At 57.1% G+C, this 20,404-nt stretch overlaps 1 protein-coding gene across 1 annotated transcript in view; it reads right to left on the bottom strand.

The window, feature by feature from the left end:
* HMCN2 (hemicentin 2) overlaps window positions 1-20,404 on the bottom strand; it is a 144,454-nt gene that overhangs the window by 92,863 nt on the left and 31,187 nt on the right. The window contains exons 6-15 of the mRNA XM_042912412.1: window positions 19,616-19,722; window positions 18,610-18,730; window positions 16,247-16,510; window positions 13,438-13,582; window positions 12,831-12,952; window positions 10,691-10,963; window positions 9,290-9,431; window positions 8,660-8,787; window positions 7,881-7,994; window positions 5,595-5,744 (exon numbers count right to left, since the gene is read on the bottom strand). Of these exons, the coding sequence (XP_042768346.1) occupies window positions 5,595-5,744; window positions 7,881-7,994; window positions 8,660-8,787; window positions 9,290-9,431; window positions 10,691-10,963; window positions 12,831-12,952; window positions 13,438-13,582; window positions 16,247-16,510; window positions 18,610-18,730; window positions 19,616-19,722 (1,566 nt within the window). The remainder of the gene's footprint in view (window positions 1-5,594; window positions 5,745-7,880; window positions 7,995-8,659; window positions 8,788-9,289; window positions 9,432-10,690; window positions 10,964-12,830; window positions 12,953-13,437; window positions 13,583-16,246; window positions 16,511-18,609; window positions 18,731-19,615; window positions 19,723-20,404) is intronic.

Raw genomic sequence — 20,404 nt, 5'->3', positions numbered from 1 at the left:
ACCAGGAAGCCTTTTTTTTTTTTCCTTTTTTTCTTTTCTTTTTTTAGCCTGTAGCATCCAGCACCATGGAAACCCCTCCACCTCTTTGTTCTGTCCGCCTCCCTCCAGAAATCACCCCCATTTCCATCCAAATCATGACATCAAATTTCCCTCCTGGCCCAGGGATTAGGGAAGTTCCAAGGAGATATAAACACAAGTTGGAAAATTACTGCAAGGAGGACCCAACGGTCTTGGACCCAACCTCAGACGCCACCCGCATGCCTCTCTTTCTTGTTGGGCCCTGGCCAGAATCCCAGAAAGCCTCTGCTCCGGGCTTGCCTCAGACAGGGTCACTGGTCCAGCAGAGCCCTGCCCCCTGGGCAGAGGTGAGCCTCAGCTCCGGGACAGGCACTCCCAGAACCTGCCTTCGCCGGCCCCGCCCAGCCGCACCTGCTTCTTGACCCCTCCCTCCTTAGTCCCCAAACAGCCCAGCTTGGTCTCCCGACTCTGGGACATTACAAAACACACTCTCGTCCCCATTCTCCTCCCAGACCTGAACTTCCCCCTGGAAAGGGACAACCGACTTACGATCGTCAGCAAATGATATGCACAGAGCATAGCATCTGGAGCACCTACGAAGCGACAGGCACGGCGACGGTGCTTTTAGAAACACCAGTTTCATCAACGGCCCTAACAAGCTCCTGGAGTGGATGCCATCACAACCCTACTTTACAGATGAGGACACTGAGGGTCAGGGAGATGAAGGAAACTGGCAAAGGGCACAGGTCCAAGCCGATGGAAGAGGCGGGATCGGAGCTTAGGTCTGGCTGCGGCTGAGGCCCAGGCTCTCACCCACCGCACCCCTGCGTCCCCCTGGGTCCTCGGGAGCAACTTGGCCGCTTGCTCCGGCCAGAGCCGCACCCGTCTCTTCTGTCCTTTCTTTGGGGTGAATCCCAAAGCAGCCAAATCCCGACTCAGATCCTGCCCGGAAAAACTCTGACTCAGCCTCGGGCACAGCCACACCCCCCTCACCCCGTTCCTCACTGGAGCCCCCAAATAAGGCAGGACCCCAGAATCCTCGTACGCCCGGGCTGGAGGTCCTTTGGTCACCTCCTCTGCACATGGGAAACTGAGGCCCGGAGCAGGGGCAGGGCCGGCCCTGAGTCCTGCAGCATGTCGGTGGGGGCTGGGCTCCCGACCCAGTGCTCTTCCCAGGGCCTCATCAGAGGCTCAGCCGCCTCTGCTTCCAGGCCCCCTCCCCACAGACTCCCAGGTGACCCCTGCGGTAACCCAGGGAGGGACCGTAAACTGGCTCCCCCGACTGCCAGAGGGATGGCCCCTTCTGCCTTGGCCTCAGGCGGGCTTCGGGGCAGGAGCTGCAAATGCCCAGAGACCATTAGGCACTGCAACCCCACCAGGCTCCCTGGAGACGCAGCGTGTGTCTGTGGGGGCGCGGTGCCGGGTGGGGAACCTAGAATACCCAGGAAGAGAGGACAGCCCCACTGAAGGATGCCAGCCAGCAGCCTGGGTTGGGGGGAAAGGACAGGAGGGTCTAGCCACCCTGAGGGCCACCTCCCCCTTCTCCCTGCTTCCCCTCCTCTGCAGAAGGGCTGAGGGGTTTGGTTAACTCGGCCCGGCAGGGCCACTCCCCACCTCCAGGAGGTTTTCGGGGGGAAAGGTCCCCATGGATTCTAACGGCAAAGTGACCACGGCAGAGGTGATGACTTCCCTTCCTCCTACTCGGCCACCAGGGCAGGGGGCACCGGCCTAAAGGCCCAAAGCCTGCGCTGGGCCCTTGCACTGCCTCTGCCCCAGTGGGCATCGTGGATGAACCCCTTCAGCACTTGGGGCCTCAGTTTCCCCATGCAGAAGGAGGTAACTATTTTTATTCTGGCTCCAATACCTTAAAGTTCCACGGTTCTTTATCATTGTGCGCAGACCCAGCGTTCCCCCCACCCCCGTCCCCTGTGCCATCACCCCGCCCTAGTTCCCGTGGCTCAGAGCCCTGCAGCAGGGCTGGTGAGGATGAGCCAGCTCAGGAAGGAGAGCTCCAGTCTGTCTTGACTTTGGCCACGAGTAGGCAGAGGGTCTTAGGTCCAATGGCTACACAGCAGGGCAAGGTGGGCAACAGGAGAGGCCGGCCTCGGGCCCTGCCCTGCGTTCAGAGGGAATGCCGGGGTGTCTGTGGCTGGGGGGGATGGGCTCCACAGCCCCCTCCCGGGCAGGGTCCTGCAACTGGGCCCGGAGCCGCAGCCCCACCAGCCAGGGCCGCAGGAGGACTCTCACGGGCCTCTTCCTCTCGTGGAAAAATATCAACAGTTATATTTTATGACCACATTGACATAAAGGCACACACTATCCAGGCTGGATTCCTTCTTATCTCTTTGTTGGTACCCATTTGCTTCCCTCTCATTTTAAAAGAAATGAAAATCAGAGCCTTATCCTGGGTCGCCGGAGGCATCGCAGACCCCGGGTCCGTGCCCGCCGTGCCCAACGGGACAGCCGCCCGGAACCCTGGCCACTCCTGCCCCGGATCCCAGCGCCGCTTCTCTCCTGCTCTCCCGGGCTGGCCACGGGCCCTCTGCACCCCCCAAAGTACCTGCTCTCCCCCCACTGCTCATCTGCCTGGCGACCACGGGCCGGGAACAGGAAGAGGAAGGAGCATCCTCTCATCCTGAATGAGAATCCAGCAGGCGCACGTGACGGCTCAGAGCGGCTGTTCTCAGGGAGCAGAAAGGGCAGTGAACTTGGGGCGGGCATGGCCTGCTGCGGGGCCCCGCTCACCAGCCGTGTGACGAACCACGCCGCCTCACCGGGCCCCCGTGGGCAAGCGTGTTGAGTATTTATTCCATTCAAGCCCGGAGCGTAGCACACTGTCTCATCAAATCTCCCAAGGACCCTACGGGCAAGGCTCTGTGATTATCATCTCCTTTTCACAGATGGGGAAAGAAGGGCGCGGGGAGGTCAATAACTTGACCAAACGGGAGCCTGCACGCGGACCTCGGACTCCAGTCTTCCGCGTCCAGAGGTGACGCACAGGTGCCTTGCAGGCGGGTCCACTGACATTGGCACTCGCCTCCCTCCTTCCCAAACGCCCCCAGGAAGAGAGTTCCCAGCTCAACAGCAGCAGGTGGGCACTGTGCCCAGCCGTTCCTGGCCCTGGAAGGCTCTGCCGGCCTGGCTAGGAAGGCTGGACCGCAGCTGCCATCCAGATGGGCAGGAAATTCGATTTCCCCCCGCTGCTGCTAGGCCAGCTCTCCCCAGACACACAGGCGCTGGGTCACCGTCCACCCCTTCCCTGACCTAAAGGCCGAAGGCCACCAGTGGCCCAGTGGCCGAGAAGCCTGCCTCTGGGATGCCACCCATCTCCTCCTTGACATGGCCCTAAGGCCTGTGTCTGACAGGTAGAGGAAGCGGACCAAGGAAATAAGGCAGTGCTACAAAGAAATCAGACAGGAAACAAAGGATGACTCTTGGAAACAATGCCAAGGGCAGCCTTGCCTGGAGCGCCCTCTCTGCTCCCCCGGAACCTACTGACTGTTAACAATGACAGTGGCATTGATCAGAACCCACCAGCCCCCAGGCCTTTCGTATCTCTCACTCGTAAAGCATCCCGGAGCCTGGGGCTGGCGGTGACCCCACAGCAGGTAGCAGATTCCCAGGCACCCCTCACCCCCTGCTCTGTCTCACTCCCTGGCTCGCTTCTCTTGCCGTGGGGAGATCTGCACATGCTGTTCCCTTTACCTGGAACACTGTTCCCCAGCTCACCACCTGACTGATTGCTTCTGGGTTCATCTCAGACACCACCTCCTCCAAGAAGCCTTCCCAGCCCCCACCGTCCGTTGGACCCCTTCTCTGGGCACCAACAGCTCCCCGTGGATACCACCTGCAAAAGTTCGGTGTATTGTCTGTCTGACATCTGGGACCTTGACACCAAGAGCCCGAGTCTCGCCTGCCATTGTGTCCCCAGCACAGGGCCCGGCCACCTGGTGACCATGTGCTACAGGAATGAATGATGGAACAAACAAATGAAGGCCAAGAGTGCCCTGAGCCTGGGAGGATCCAACCCTGGGATGAGACTGTCCTCCTCAGGGCCAGAACCTCCTACTCACAGGGCTTACTCTCCCCCCAGAGCCCCCCACCGTCCTTGGAGAGCCCCTTGGGCGTCCCACCCAGCCTAGACAAGCACATCCCCGATTCTCTGTGCTTCCCCAGAATTCCTAGCACCTGGCTTTCCCACTGTGGCCACAGTGAACCCCTCAAAGCCCAGTCCATCCCGGCTCAGCACGCCAAGGAGCGGTGCCCACAACTTCAAGCAATCCCCAGGACTCAGGGTCCGGGCCTGGAACTGAGACGTCACGGCAGTCACAGCCAAGGCCATGCACCAGCCACAGGAGAATACAGACTCCCCATCTGTAAAAAGGCGATAATCAGCCATCTGTTTATCAAGCACTCAAGATGGGCCAGATTCTGTGCTAAGCTTTATATGCCTGATTTCACTTGGACGCTCACAGCAACCCTCATGGCATGGTCAGCCCCGTTTTACAGAGGGGGAAACTGAGGGTCAATGACTCGACCAAAGCACATAGGTGGCAAGACGTGACGGAGACGAGACGGGACCTCAGGTCTCAGGAGTGACAACGCCCGAACTTGACCCAAACTGTCTCTGTGGCAGGCAGCCTCCAAGACGGTCCCAGTGACCCCTGCCTCCCGGTATCTGCACACTTGAGCAGCCCTTCCCACCCACCGCGCACAAGGGTTGGTTGGTGTGACCAACAGAATACAGTAGAAGGGACTCTATGTCACTTCCACGACTGTGGCTGGTTATAAAGACTTCAGGGCGCCTGGGCGACTCAGCCGGTTAAGCGTCCGACTCTTGACTTTGGCTCAGGTCACGATCTCACAGTTTCATGAGTCTGAGCTCCACATCGGGCTCTGCACCGACAGTGCGGAGCCTGCTTGGGATTCTCTCTCTCTCTCCCTCTCTCTTTGCCCCTCCCCTGCTTGCAAGTTCTTTCAAAATAAATACACTCAAAAATAATTATAATAAATAAAACACTTAAAAAAAATTTTTTTAAAGACTGCAGCTTCCTGGTTGGATTCCCTCCCTCCCTTTCTCTCTCTCTCCCTCTCTCTCTCTTTCTCTCTCTCTCTCTCTCTCTCCCCCTCCCTCAGCTACCTCACTCATGAGAATCCATGTCAGGAGAAGCCTTCTAGACAAGCCCACGTGGAGAACGAACTGAGGCCTCCTGCCAACAGCCGCATGAGTGAATTCAGACTGGGTTCTCCCGCCCCGGTCAAGCCTTCAGATGAAGCAGCCCCAGCTGAAGCATTAACGGCAAGCCCACGAGAGACCCTGAGCCACGGCCACCAGCCAAGCCACTCCCAAATCCTGACCCTCCAGAACGGCAAGATAATAAATGCTTACTGTTTAAGCCATGAAGTTTGGGGGCAATTTGTTACACAACAAGAGGCACTGTGTCCTCGGTCCCATGTGCTCTGGATCCACGTGATCCTAATTCCACACTGGCGTTCTACACGGTAGCGTTCCCTCCTCCCCGCTCAGAGGCGCGGCAAAGGGGGAGGGGCAGGTGGGGGCCAGCTGCAATACTCACATCCAACCTCCAGCCGGATTTCTGCAGAGGCATCGCCCATCTCGTTGACAGCTCGGCAGGTGTAGACGCCAGCATCCCTCTCCCGAGTTGCCGGGATCCGCAGCGTCCCAGAGCTGGAGCCCTCGGGGCCCAGAATCATTTCAAGACCGCCTGGACCAAAGAAGGGAGAGCATATCTAACGGGGACAGAGTCTCAGTTTTCTAAGATGAACAGAGTTCTGGGAGTGGATGTTGGTGACGGGCATACAACGACACGCGTATAATTACAACTACCGAACCGCACCCCCAGCAAGGGTTAAGATGTCAGGTTCGTTATTTGTACGTTACAACCATTAAAGGCAAATTTTTTAAGTTGAAAAAAGCCTCCAGCCCTGCGGGGGGGCTTCCCTGAGCTCCTCCGTTGACCTCTGTAGAGGCCCAGCCTGTCCCCCTGCATTCAATGGGCTGAGCACCAACAAACTCCTTGCCTGGGTCTCCCCGCTGGGTCCCCATCCTCCACCCCAGGTCTAGAGCGACTGAGGTCTGGATCAGCTCTGGGGGCGCCCAGGGTCGCCCTGGGATGAGCACACCCCACCCACGGCTGCCTCTCAGAGGCCTCATCCCGGGCAGGCCTCCCGAAACCCACCCCGAGGCCTCCCTCGTTTCTCCTGACTGTTGTCTGCACCCAGGCTCCTGATGGCTCCCCTGATTCTGCCCTACGTTCTAAATTCTATTTTCATTTTTTATTTTTACTGCGGTAAAATGCACATAAAACAAACAACTGCACCATCTCCAGCGTTCAGAGTATCCGATTCAGTGGCGTTAAGTACGTTCACATTATTGTGTATCTGTCTCCAGAACTTTCTCGAACTTTCTCGTCGTCCCAAACCGAAACTCCGCCCTCAGTAAACAGTGACTCCCCATCCCCCCACCCCATTTTTCATTTCTTCAAATGAAAAAGACTTTTACTTGTGGCAAAAAAAAAAAACACAACAAAATTGGGGGCGCCTGGGTGGCTCAGTCAGTTAAGCGTCCGACTTTCGATTTCGGCTCAGGTCATGATCTCATGGTTCATGAGTTCGGGCCCCGCGTCGGGCTCTGTGCTGACAGTGCAGACCCTGCTTGGGATGCTCTCTCTCTCCTTCTCTCTCTGCCCCTCCCCCACGCTCTTGCTCTCTCTTTCTTAACAATAAACTTAATAACATTTTTTAAGGAACAACAAAATTTACCACCTTCACCATTTCCAAGAGCACAGTTCTACAGTGTTAACTGTATTTACATTGTCGTACAACTGGAATTCCACTTCTCCTTAAGGCTGAATAATATTCCATCAAGAGATACCCTTCTAAAAAGGGCTGGCCGGGCTCTCGGCCAGAACATGAGACGCGAGCACTGAATGAGGAGTCCCGACACCCCTGGCACCCACCAGGGGTGGCCTTGGACAAGTTCAAGTTCGAAGCTACTTCTGCCTGCCAGGACTCTGAGCTAATACCTCAGGTGCGTCCAGGTGGAAGAGGGCAATATGACTGAGAGGCTGACCCTTGAGAAGGAGCTAGTGTTCTGCTCCTGGCAAGACTGAGGCAGCAGCCCCAGGCCGGCGGCCCCTGCTGAAGGCTCGAGAACACCCCCGTTGGCCAAACTCTAGCCCAGCGTCTGGCACCAGGAAGACCCTCCGTGCCCATTAACTCAAAAGAGCCTCAGACAACCCTGGTCCTACGGCTCCCCATTTCTCGGGTAACTGCATCACTGTCACCATCTAAGGACACCGAGGCCAGCCCGGGTGCCAGGCTGGTCCTAAACACTATACACTGAATCCTTGCACAACCAACCTGTCTGATCTCCCCCCATTTTCCAGATAAGGAAGCAGGCTCGGAGATGCCAAGTCACCTGTCCCTTTTTCACCCAGGGAGCCAGAATTCAAACCTGAGTCCACTCTCGTTTTGTTTCTTTTTTTTATGTTGTATTTATTTTTGAGAGACAGAGAGAGAGCAAGCCGGGGGAGGGACAGAGAGAAAGAGAGAGAGAGGGAGACCCAGAATCCGAAGCAGGCTCCGGGCTCCGAGCTGTCAGCACAGAGCCCGACGCGGGGCTCGAACCCATGAACCGCGAGATCATGACCTGAGCCGAAGCAGGACGCTGAATCGACTGAGCCACCCGGGCGCCCCAATGAATCTACTCTAAATCCTGTTGCTGGCCACTGAGCCGTGCGAATGCTGGGCTGGGTGGGGGGAGGGGTGCCCCCATGACTGTTCTGGAAAGCTGATCCTCCGGGGCCCCCGCGGGACAGTTCCACAGACCCCTCTCGTACCTCGGTACCAGACGACCCGGGGTGGGGGCACCCCAGACACCTCACACACCAGCACGGCCTCCTCCCCGACAGCAGCCAGCACCACGGCATTTACGGCAGAGACCGACGGCGGATCTGTGTGGGAACAGATGGGGAACTTGGGAGCAACCCACAGACCCCCTAGGGTGACAGGGCGGCTTTTCACAGTTTGGGGGGGCGGTGCAGCGAGGAGAGAGAAGGACCTGGCCTCCCTGCCTCCTCCCCATCCCCCACCATCCGTCACCCCAGAAAGGTTTCTGACCCAGGATCTCAAATCAAAGCCAGTCCCGCCTGGAGCCACCCCACCCCTCAACACACATCGTTTCTTATTGAACTTGCCATCAAAGTGGAAACCCTACAAGGTCCTGAAATGCCCTAGGTGGGCTGCCCAGCCCTCCCTGAAGTCCCCCTCAATTCACTCCACACCAGCCTTCCCGCAGCCCCTTGAGCACCCCAGACTCCTGCCGACCTCAGGGCCTTTGCCTCACCGGGTCCCCGGGCTGGGAACACTGCTCCTATTCCCTTCTCTGGTAAGCATCACCTCCTCACCGAGGCCTTGGCCGGTCCCGTGTGTAACAGCCATTTCCCCCTCGCCCCACCTGCCTATCACCCTGCGCTGTGATCCCCCTCGAGTACCGTTAGCTGCCCGCATGCTTCTTTTGTGCCTGGGCAGGGAGCGTGCGTTCAGTGCTGTATCCCCAGCTCAGTGAGTATCTATGGACGGGAAGGAGGGAGGGAGAGAGGGGGAGAGGCCCAGGTACCTGTATAATAGAGGGTGACCGTCTCCTCGTCTGTGCCAACCTCATTAGCGGCCCGGCAGCTGTAATTCCCAGCATCCTCTGGGGCCACTGCCTGAATGATCAGGGTTCCCTGGGCATCCACACGGATTCTGGAGTCACGCCATAAAATAACATGCTCAACGGGAGGGGGCTGATTAGGTGGGGTCACACAAAGATTAGGTGGGGATGACACAAAGTCACCCTCAATAACAAACGAATTAATCCCATCACTAGCGACCGCCATTTCCTACTGACTGCTTGCTCTGTGGCTGGCGGTGCGCCCAGCACTTTACATAGATTGTCCTTTTTCATTCGTGAGGCTCAGAGAGGTAAAGCGACTCGCCCGAGGTCACACAGCCTGAAGGGCAGAGGCAGGATTCGAGCACAGGTCTGGTGGATTCTGGAACTACGGCTCTTGACCCCCCCGGGCTCATGCTGAGGCATCGCTATGTTTTCAAAGCGATCTCGCTGCCGAGTCTCAAGTGATCCCAGGAAGAAGGCAGGGCGAATGCTACCCTCTCTTCCCAACCCCACTTAGAGGGAAGAAGATGGGGGCCCAGAGAGGTCCCCTGGGACCTCTAGTCCCAGAGTCCCTCGTCCTGGGGCCCTTACCTGCTGTCCTCTTGCAGAGCATGACCCTCACGGCTCCAGGAGATGTGGGGTGTGGGGTACCCCGAAGCTGAGCAGCGAATTCTCACCTCCACACCCTGGGAGAAGTGCTGGGACCGGGTGTGGATGCTGACCTGGGGAGCCTCTGCAGTTCAAAGAGTGGACAGGTGGTCAAGAGTCTTGTCTGGGCAGCCGTGCTGTCCCAGGTGCCTCCACTCCATCCCCGAAATCACAGATGGGCCAGATGTAGGAAGCAAAGGCCCCCCAAGGGCCCGAATCCCAGGGAGTGGCTTTCCTGGGAGCTGGGGTTGACCAGATAGCCGCCCAGGCCACACGGGGAGGATTTTCCAAAGCTCTCCCTGGGGTTCTGGTCTGGGCTGAGCATCCTGGAGAGGGTTAGGGTGATAGGCAGATGCCAGGGCTGGGGGCAACGCCCATCTCCAGTGACCTTGAGGGGACGCCAAAGCCTGCCCAAGTACTGGCCCCAGACTTAGGTTCTGTTCACGGTACAACAGGCTTGTCAGACTCGAACAGACCTCACCAGGCCAACTCATCCGGAATAGGCAAGCAGGCCCCTCCCATGCCAGGGGCAGTCTCAACACACTCCAGTCAGGAGTGGCTGGGACAAGAGAGGGCAGTTTTTCCAACACGCTCACTTTTACACTTAGGCAAACAGCATCCCAGAGAGAAGGATCTGGCTAAACCCTGGGTGGACCCGAGGCTACATCCGGGTCCTAAAACTCCAGGACGGGTGCTCTTTCCGCTGCCCACCCCCCCCCCCCCCGCCCCATCTGGCCAGGGCCACCCAGCCCCCGCCACGCGCTTCTGATCTCTGGACTTCCAGAAGTTTCCCGTAGCCCACTCCTCCCCCACATATGGCAATGGAGCTGACCCACGGCACGGGAGGTAAACAGGACACGACGAAACTGGCTTGGTCTACAGCAGTAGAGATTGAGGTTAGCTACCAGGATGAACTTTCCACGGCGAGAACTGCTATACATAGGCTAGGAGGCTACACAATCTTTTTTCTCTGAAAACCCGGAAGACCCTAACGGGGCTGGCGCTGCCTGCTGGGGGTGGTGTCTGGGCAGAGGCGTGGATCGACGGGCTCTGGGGATAAGCACGAGGTAGTGAGGGGCGCCCGGGGGGCTCAGTCGGTTGAGCGTCCGACTCCGTCTCAGGTCATGATCTCACCGTTCGTGGGTTCAAGCCCCACACTGGGCTCTGTGCTGTCAGCCCAGAGCCTGCTTCGGAACCTCTGTCCCCCTCCCCACCTCTGCCCCGCCCCGCTCGCGCCCTCTCTCTCAAAAATAAATAAAAACTTTGTTTTAAATCGTTTGTTAAAAAGCACCAGTTAGGGTGCGGAATCAGGAGGACACATCGCAGAGGCAGGAAGAGCCTCACCTCGCACCAGGAGCCACACGGACGCCCTTGTGACCCCGTTGGCGTTGCTGGCCATGCACTGGTACCGTCCGCCGTCGCTGGGGATGATGCCGCTGACCTCCAGGGACAGGTCGGCCAGCTGGGCGACTCTGCCCGTCGAGGCCGACAGGACCCGCCAGTCCCGGATCCACGTCAGGTTGTAGGGGACCTCACTCAGGACCTGGCAGGACAGGATGGCTGTCTCCCCCGGGGACACGGTCACGTTGGGGGCAGGAACCAGCTGCGGTGGGGGGTCTGAACGGATAAAAACAGAGGAGACTCTGAGAGGCTGACGCAGAGAAAGGACCATCCTGCCGGCCCCCGGGGGTGCCCTGACTCCAGAGCCCGGCACCGTATCCTTCAGGACGCGTGGGCCAGCAGAGGAGCCAAGTATCACGTGCTCGCCATCCCGGGGACGGCACCACCCCAGGGAGGGCCCGGCCCGCCCCCCGCTTCCCCCCCCCCAGCATCACACACCCGGCGAGGGCTGCGTGGGGCGTGCGTGCCTTCCACACGACGGCCAAGTGCAACATGTATCAAGCTCTACACCCTGTGAGCCAGTAATCCCACCCTGGGGAACAGAGCCTTGGAAATAACTCTCAAGAGGGAAAGAGTGATGAGTACAGAGCTATTCTCTGTACAAATAGCAGGGGCATCATAACAGCCAAAATATACAACCGAGGCCACTGCCCAAGAGGAGGGAAGAGCTAAGAGAACCACTCTCTTGATAGGAAAAGGGGAGAAGTGACAAGATCAGAGACTTGTCTAACCGGGGATGTGGGCCCAAGAACCTGCAGGAAAAAAGCCGGGTCCACACAAGCTACACGTGCCAGTGACCTGATGTCACAAAGAGCCTGTGAACGCCACAGTCCTGAAAAATGATATTGTAGAAGCCAGCCAGAAAAAATACCTGGGGGCCAATGAGAAAATCCAACTATGGCCAAATTAAACACCATTAAGGTATTACTGTTCATTTTATTAGGTGTGATCGTAGAATCTTTATTATATGGGAAAATCTACTTTAAAAAAAAAGAGAGTGATAAATACTGAAATGTCAGCATGCCTACAATTTAGTTTAAAATGGTTTAGCCAAGGGGCATCTGGGTGGCTCTGTTGGCTAAGCATCCGACTCTTGATTTTGGCTCGGGTCATGATCTCATTGTTCACGCGTCAGGTTCCGTGCTGAGCGTGCAGCCTGCTTAAGAGTGTCTCTCTCTCTCTCTCTGTCTCTCTCTCTCTCTCTCTCTCTGCCTCCACCCTCCCCCACTCACACTCTCTCTCTCTCTCTCAAAATAAATACACATTAAAAAAAAGAGTTCAGCCAAAGAGCAAGAAAGCAAATATGGCCAAATTTGAGCAATTATTAAGTCTAAGGAATGGGTGTGCAAGTTTCCTTATACTCTTTCCCTTTTCCTGTCCTCATCGTTTATAAAAAGTAAAACCACTAATTCATGCCATAGAAGTATGTTTGCAGACACGTTATATTGTTAGATGATAAAAAACCAGGTTGTCACATGCATACGTCTGTATAATATATATAATACTATCCCAGTTTTCTTAAAACGCACACACAGATAAAGGTCTAAGAGGGAGTAAATCAAAATGTTATGGAGGTCGTCTCTAGAATGAGACTGCAGGTTATCCAGATCGAAGCATAGCAAGTCTGTGGGATTAGAGGCTGCAGACTGGCTAATCTTTCCATGTTCCTTGGGCTTTTAAGGCAGTTTAGATTCCTGATTTAAAAACACAAAGCCAACGTCATTTTGAGATGGTCCGTGTCATCAGCAACCTTCCTGAGCCGGTTGGGGCCATCCCGGCAGGGACCTGGAGGCATTAAGGGAGGGGGACTTCCAGATGGGCAGTGGCCCCCGAAAGGGCCTGGGGGAGGAGGGCATGACCCTGGCTGCGTTTCTCAGCCTCCTTCCCGTCTAAGATCCACAGGCTGTTCCTGGGTGACCGCCCAAATGGGGTGCCAGGTGGCAGTGTGGGCAGCAGGGCCTGGGTGACGGCAGCTGGCTGGCACGCTCCCCCACAGATGGAGACACCCTGGGGATAAAACCCTAGAGGGAAAAATCCGGAGGGGGTGGGGAGGGGAGACGGGGATGGGCCGGAAAGGACAGACCTGTGACAAGAATCTGGGCCTTTGCTCGTCCGGTCCCAGCCCGGCTGACCGCCGTGCACTCATACGTCCCTTCCTCGGTCTTAGAAGCCCGTGGGATCTCCCAGCTGCTGTTTCCCGACACCCTGTGAACACAGAGCAGCTGGAGACACACAATAACACTGACCCCCGCCAGGGCCCCCCAGCCTTGTCCCGCCCCGGAACCCTGCCCAGAGGGGACAAATCCTCTTGGAGGCTTGGCAAGGAGGGGCAAGGCAGCCGAGGACGTGCCAACTCTACAACATGCTGGGTGACTCTGAGCGAGTCCCTTTCCCTCTCTGAGCTCTGGGCTTTCATCCACGACGGGGAGGGTCTCGGAGGGTCCTTCCCACCCTGACCCCACGGGCCCGGGCCCTGCACGGGAATGTTCCGGAAGCTCAGCAAGCCCACAGCTCCTCCGCAGGGTGACGATCCAGCGGTGGTGGGAGATCTGGGGACCACCCTCCCCCCCATCCCTGGCCGTGCTGGGAGATGCCCAGGACACTATGACCGAGATCAAGGTCCTTCTCCTGCCACCCACATCCCTCGGACCCCTGGGGCTGGGGACACAGAGCAGACAGCACCCACTCACTGAAAGTGCCTCTCCTCGCCCAGCCTGGCTCCGTTCCGCCGCAGCTGTAGTCTGAAGGGGAGGGTGCTGTGTACAGAGCAGGAGACCAGCAGGGGCTGGTCCAGGTAACCATGGATCCTAGGGGGCATGCTGACCAGGGGGGCACCTGCAGGCAAGGTCCGGCACTCAGGATTCCTCCCCACCCGCCCCGCCACAGCCTGCCAACGCAGAGACCACAGGGATGAGCCAGGAGGCCAGGATTCAACCCACAGCCCCACCATTTGGGGGTCACCAAGAGCGGGGTCACCTTACCCCCCGTAAGCTCAGTTCCCACCTCTGTAAAATGGGCTTAATCCTGACACCGATGTCACCATGCTCTCTGGGGAGCTGGTGAGAGGCGGTGCATGGAAAGCACTTGGCATGTCCACAAGGCACAGCAGGCCCCCTCAGGACGAGCCGGCATTGTTTCTACGGTTTCTAAGAAGACCAGCCAAGACAGACGGGTCTGTGCAACCACCTTCTCCACTGTCCTGGACGTAGATGTTGCACCAGCCCTGAGAAACCTGATAAAATGCTCCCCAGACCGGGCTCTCCAAGCTTCCAGACCTCTCATCCGCCTGGAGGGTCGGTTTTACCCGAGGATGTTGGAAGAAAGCCTTTTTTATTTAAAAATAAGTGAAGCTGAAGCATGGCTGTGAATGCAAAGTTCACACGCATTTTTGAGATAAGAGACTTCAATGAAATCCCACAGTTTGTGATGAGCCCCGTGGGGCCCCTGAGAGACACTCCCCCCCCACCCCCACCGCCCCCACCGCCTGACCCTGGTCCTGGGATGACACATTCTCTTTCCTTGGCCATTAGAATCACTCCAGTGGGAAAGTCTGAGAACGCCCCCCCGCGGGGTCAGTCACAGCTGTCAGTGCCTCACTGGGTGATCGCGGGCGTGTGCTCAACTCTTGTCCTGCCCTCCCCCGCATCCCCACCAGAGATGCTCCTTGGGTGAGACAATGCACCAGACGTCCTCCGAGCCCAGAGCTGGGGGTGGGAGGGCAGCAGGTGACATCATGCTACAGGCTCCCTGCCACATCCCAGGGGAGAGGGATGTCAGACCATCTAGCCACGTCCTCAGCTGTGTGCAAAGCAGCCACCGCTCACCCACACACACTGGAATCCTCGGCAAGGCCAGCCCAGGCTCTGTCTTCCATGAGCTGAATGGGCCCAGGGACCATGGCCCAGTCCTCACTACCTGCTCCAAACCCAGAGCCTCCTGCTCTAATCCCAACTCCCAGCCTCCCGACCCATCAAGTGGGGAAGGAAGCAAAACACCAAACCACCTCCCTTCTCCCTGCCCTGCCAACACACACATACTCTCTCTCTCTCTCTCTCTCTCTCTCTCTCTCTCACTCTCTCTCTCTCTCTCTCTCTCTCTCTCTCTCTCTCTCTCCCTCTCTCTCTCTAATCTAGTCCTGAGATAAAAACCAAAATCCAGAGAGAAATCCAAACTCTTCGACTCATCTGCAAGAACAGGACAGAGAGAAACAGGCTATTATTGCCCCTGCTGAAACTCCCTCCTGAAAATTCCTCCTTGGAGTTATAGAAGCCAACGGAGGAGGGGCCCAGGGACCACAGCAGGGGAGTGGAGGTCAGGAGGCTGAGAGACGGGGTCCCCAACCTCCCTACCCTGCCCTCAAAGTCCCCCACCTCACCCTAGTGCCCTCTCTGCATCCCTATTTGGAATAGACAGAGGAGTCTGTCCCTTGTTAAGAGATCCCCAGCAAAGAAGATGTTGGACAACAGTGGCATCCACCTCTGTGAGCTCCCCGCCCAGGCCACGGCCACGGGAAAGGGGGGAGTGGGCAGGAGGAGGGAACAAAGCCCAGGAAGGAAGCTGATGACCAGTGAACTCAGATACCCCATGCTAGGACCAGAGGCAGAGCTAGAAAGCCAAAGACTCAGCCCTGCCCTCTGGGAGCTTCTGAGCCGCATGTGAGACCTCAGGGACACAAGGAAACAAGCAAAAAGACATACATGTAGGAACCAACACAACACGACCAAAGATAGGACCACAAAATGACCCGTGCCTACAAAGACATAACAGTAACAGCAGCTGCCACTCTGGAGGGCCCAAGTCCACAATGCCCACATCGTGGGCACAGCCTCAGAGCACCCAAGAGCTGTCTCGTGACGTGTATTAGCTTATGGAACCCTCAGGGCAACCCTGTGAGATGGGTAGCCTCAGCTTCTCCATCTATAAGATGGGGACACATCTCAGAAGCACTCAATGAGCTAATGTATGGCAGGTGCTTGGTTCAGGATTATCTCATGAGAAGTGCTCAAAATGGTGACTAGCTTAGTATTCCCATGATTAGGATTATGGAAGAGCAGACCCATACTCGCTGCCCTGCCCACTGCTGTGTCTACAACGCCTAGCACCACGACTGACACAGAATGCATGTTGGATGGACATTTGGATGGAGGCACCCATGCATGAGTGGATGGGTGGATGGATATTTGGATGGATGGATGCATGGATGAGTGGGGATGGATGGATAGGCAGAGGAATGGATGGATGTTTGGGTCAATGAAAGGTGGGTGGAGAGACGAATGCGTGAGTGGATGCATGGGTAGATGGGCAGACGGATGGCTTTGTACTAAATCCCCGACCGATTGCTACATCTAAGCCATCCCAGTATTTAGCATAACGCATTGCAGAGTTTCCTGCTCGTAGAAGTTTAATTTTCTAATATCACGCAATCAGGGAAGGCTTCCAGGAAGAAGTGAGTCTCCAAGTGAGCCGGGGCCCTGGGGGTGACGAGCGCTACTCACTCACCTGGGACCACCCCACTGTAGGAAACTCCAGAGACACGGAGAAGGGGATTCCCCTCGTGGTCTTTGCCCTTCACCTTGAGGTAGAAGCGCTCCTGGGGGGCGTGGAAGGGCGGTCCGCCCCAGAGCTGATGGGCGGAGCCATTGGAGAGGGGCTGCATGGGCAAAGTCAGGAGGGGCTGCCCCGAGCTGCGTGAGAGCTCCACGGAGTCCAGGTGGCCGGGTGCCTGCAGGCCCGTGGAGTTGATGACCAGGGAGATGGGCACCCCTGCAGAGGGAAGGGTGAGGAAGAAGATGCCGGCTCCATGATCCTCCCCAAGCAGGGGCCCTCAGACCACAGTCAGGGACCCAGACTGCTTGGCCCTCCTCGCGGCCCCCTCACCTCTTTGCTGTGCCAACTAATGCTGGGGGGTGGATAAGCAGAGGGGGCCTGCTACTGTCCGTGGTCCTGAAACGCCACTGTCCACCCACACCACAGCTTCCCACGGCTGCATCACCTTCCACTCTGCAGACTCGGGCTCCCATGGAGTAGAACTGGGAGGGGGCGTTTCTCTCCACCACCACCCTCCCCCCGTTAACTCTGGCGTGGGCTGTCATCGGGCAGGCTCTGGGACCAGCCGAGGTGAGACACGCGCTAGTTTGGGAACGCGGACTCCTGCCTATCCTCTCTCTCCCCGCGGTCCACTTTCCTTTGACTTTCTTTTCTGTCTTATTAGCCACGGGCTTTTCAGAAAACCTGAAAACCTGAAACCCTGTTTCAGAAAACACAGAGCTGGAGCTGGGTTTCTGAATTCCCTTAGTTGATTTGGGAACTTCACTCGGGTCTTTCCCTTTTCAGGCAGCGATTACTGTGTTTTTTCTCAGAGGTCACAAACCAGGGAACAGAGGGTGTGGTTGGATAAAAATCTGAATGCCTTAACATTTTTGAAGAAGCGTGGAGAACAATCTGGAAAGGGCATATAAAAATCTGGAAGTCCGGATTCCTTGGAAAAATAACGTGTGTCGGCACTGGGCTCCATTCACATGTGGCAACAATCAGCCAACGGCAGGTAGCTGCTGTCCTCTGTATTTGGGCAGTTGCTGTGCATCTATAGCCATGGCCTCCAGACTCCCGGATGCCCCAGCACTGAAGCCAAGTGCCAACCACTTCTCATTTGCAATTGCCCTGCTGTTTCTCTCTCCCTTTTTGTTTTAAACTTTCTTGGAAACCACATCTTTATCAAAAGCAGAAACCCAAGAAGGTCCCAAAAAGGTCCCAAGAAGGTCCCCTTCACTCTCTTCCACTGGGGACTGGTCCTGGCGACCCTTCAGTTTTCAATCCCCACTCGCGTGCTGCATTTAGGAGTTCTTTTCTCTCCTGGCTCTAGAACGGGAACCAAGCTTCCCTGCCTCCCCTCTTCCTGATGCTGGGAAAAACAAACGTGAAATGAGCAAGCAGCCCCCTTTCGCTTTGGAGATGGTCCTCACACAGAACCAATAAGGGCTGACAACAATGACAAAAGTTAGAGCAAACACACGCTCAAAAGCTCTAAGGATCTTGTATGCACAGTGTTGGTCATTAGTCAGTGGTCCGAGTTGACCAGACCTGGTCTAGATCCCTCCCCTTCTCTCTTCTGAGCTGGTCCCAGCAAAGTCCTCTGATGGCCCCACGGTGAGGGGCCATACTTCCCAAACTATACACTGGGACCCCTGATCTGGCCACCAGATGGTACTTTCTGGCATGGAGCTCTGACAACCCGAGCCAAGAGCCCCTGCCTGCTCTGGAGCCCTCCTCCTCCAGATGGAACCACGATGGGACACACAGGCAACCCCAGATCCCAGGGGGTGGCTTCCCATCAGAAAACCGACCCTGTGCCTCCAACTCCAACATCCCCCTGGGCTCTCAACCTCCATCAGCCTCCGGAACATCGGAATGTCCACCAGGACATTCATTCCTCTGGAGTAAGATACTGTTCTCCTTTTCAAGTAAGCTAACAACTGACTAGCACCGGTTAGTTTCTTGGACTAGCCTGCTGTTCCGTGGAAAACCGAAGAAGCTCTAGACGGACAAGTCTGGACAAAGAAAAAAGAGAAAGTGTGGACTGACTAGTAAGGGGGACAGCCAAAGGTCCTGGGGGCCTTTGGGGGCAGGGAGTGCGTTCTAAAGGTAAATGGTCACGGCGTCACCTGGGCGGGGACCAGTGGAGAGGGTGCTGGCCCTGGGCTCGGTTCACTGTGGTCTGAGAGAATGGCTCAAGCCAGCCTCTTCCGGGTACACTGCAGTCACAGACTCATAGCCTGCCCCCCAAGGCTCCCCGATTCCCAAAGGCAAGCCCCGCCTCTTCAGAAGGCAGATCTGCATCGTCCCCAGGGTCCGGAGCACCATACCTTGTAGGGGCCACTCAATGGTGTGGTTAAGGTCCAGAGAGGGCTGGGTGGAGAAGCCGGCTCGGAAGTCGATGTTGCTGACGCCTGTGATCCTCACCGAATGGCGACCGCTGCTATAGACCTAGCACAGGCCCCGGCCCACGTCACCAGGGCATCCGCCTCCGGTGCCCCAGCACCGGGACAGACACGTGGGCAACTTACCTACTCCCTGGGGGCCCAGCACGACGCTCCCCAAATGAAACAGAAGAAGCCTCAGCTACGGTAGTGTCCTGAGTGGGACCCCTGAGGCTGTTCTGCCCTTCTGGCCTCCCCCCCACCCAACACCTGCAGCTCTGTCTGTCCCCCTACAGGTCTAAGCCCTGCTTTGCCTTCCCCACTGGCATTAGAGCTCTTGGCTCAAAGCCACTCAGAGTTTGAAGGGCAGGAGTCAATGCTGCCCCCTCCCCTGCAGCACCCACACCCAGCCCAGGGCCTGGAGCCTAGCAGGTGCTTCACAAACATTTGTCCAATCAGCAAGAGTTCACATCCCTCCAAGGCAGCAGCCTCCCCCATCCCAGGACACTCTGCCGGGGGCCCAGCCTACCCCAAGTCCCTGGCCTCCAGCACCTTGCGGATTAGAGTGGGCCCTGCTCCCCCTACCAGCCCTTGTCCCTCTGAGCCATCCTTCCCCCCAAGGTCACCCTTGCTTCTTTCGTTCATTCTTCACAGGATAGGTTTCTGAACCTCAAGCCGGCTCAGTCACCCACCTCTGGACCCTCAAATCACTTCTCCAACTTTCTTAAAAGTTCCCTAACTAACCCCAAACCGCTCTACTTCCTCTCACTGGTGCAAAGCAGAATACTCCTCCTCTGTTCTGGACCCTTTGCTTCTACTGATACGCCCACCTCGCCACCCATGTTCCAGCCCTCAGCCTCCCAGGGCCCCAAGGCTCTCGGGACAGGCAGGAGGGAGACAGTGTCTCCACTCGGTGAAACTGGTCCCCTCCCTGGGCACCAGGACCCCGTACCTTGATGGACCACAGCCCAGGATGCTCAGGCTTAAACGCCACGACCTTGGCAGAGTCAGGGATGCTGAGGAGCACGTTGAGGCCCTCGTCCTTCTGCAGGATCCTCCCTGTGGAACGCCCAAGGGTTTCTGTCCCCACATCTTTCCTGACTGTGACAGAGGCCCCATTCTGCCAGGAACCCATGGTCTTTCCAACCACCAGCCTCAGCCTTCCCAGAGAAAGTGACAAAGGCCTTAGGCGGTGCTCAGGCCTTTGCCTCATTCTACACTCCAGCCTCATCCACCCCCCGGGTGTGGGCCATACACCTCGCCTCCAGACCTGGGGACCCAGGACATCCTCGGAGCTCCATGAGGCCAGGTGGCTGGGTCCAAATCACACCGACCCTGGGTGACCTGGACAAATCACTCCACCTCCCAGAGCCCCAGCTTCCCATCTCGGTGACATGCCACCAATTCTTGCCCCGACTGGTCTGCTAGCCCACCGTAGGGACCCACTGAGAGAATACGGGTAAGACTCCGCGTGAACCTTGCATCCCAGGGACCGTCATTACTCTTGGAGAGAGAGAGAGACTGAGAGAAAGAGAGCCCAAGCACGTGAGAGAGGGCGCACTCAGGAGAGGGGCAGATGGAGAGACAGAGAGAATGTGAAGCTGAATGCGGAGCCCCACGTGGGGCTCGATCTCACAGCCGTGAGATGGTGACCTGGGTGAAATCCAGAGTCAGATGCTTAAGGGACTGAGCCACCCAGGCGCCCCCAGGACTGTCGTTGTTTTAATTCCCCTCCCTTGGC

This window comes from Panthera leo, chromosome D4 (genome assembly GCF_018350215.1).
Source record: "Panthera leo isolate Ple1 chromosome D4, P.leo_Ple1_pat1.1, whole genome shotgun sequence".
Taxonomy (NCBI): Eukaryota; Metazoa; Chordata; class Mammalia; order Carnivora; family Felidae; genus Panthera; species Panthera leo.
This window is presented reverse-complemented; position numbering and strand designations above follow the sequence as displayed.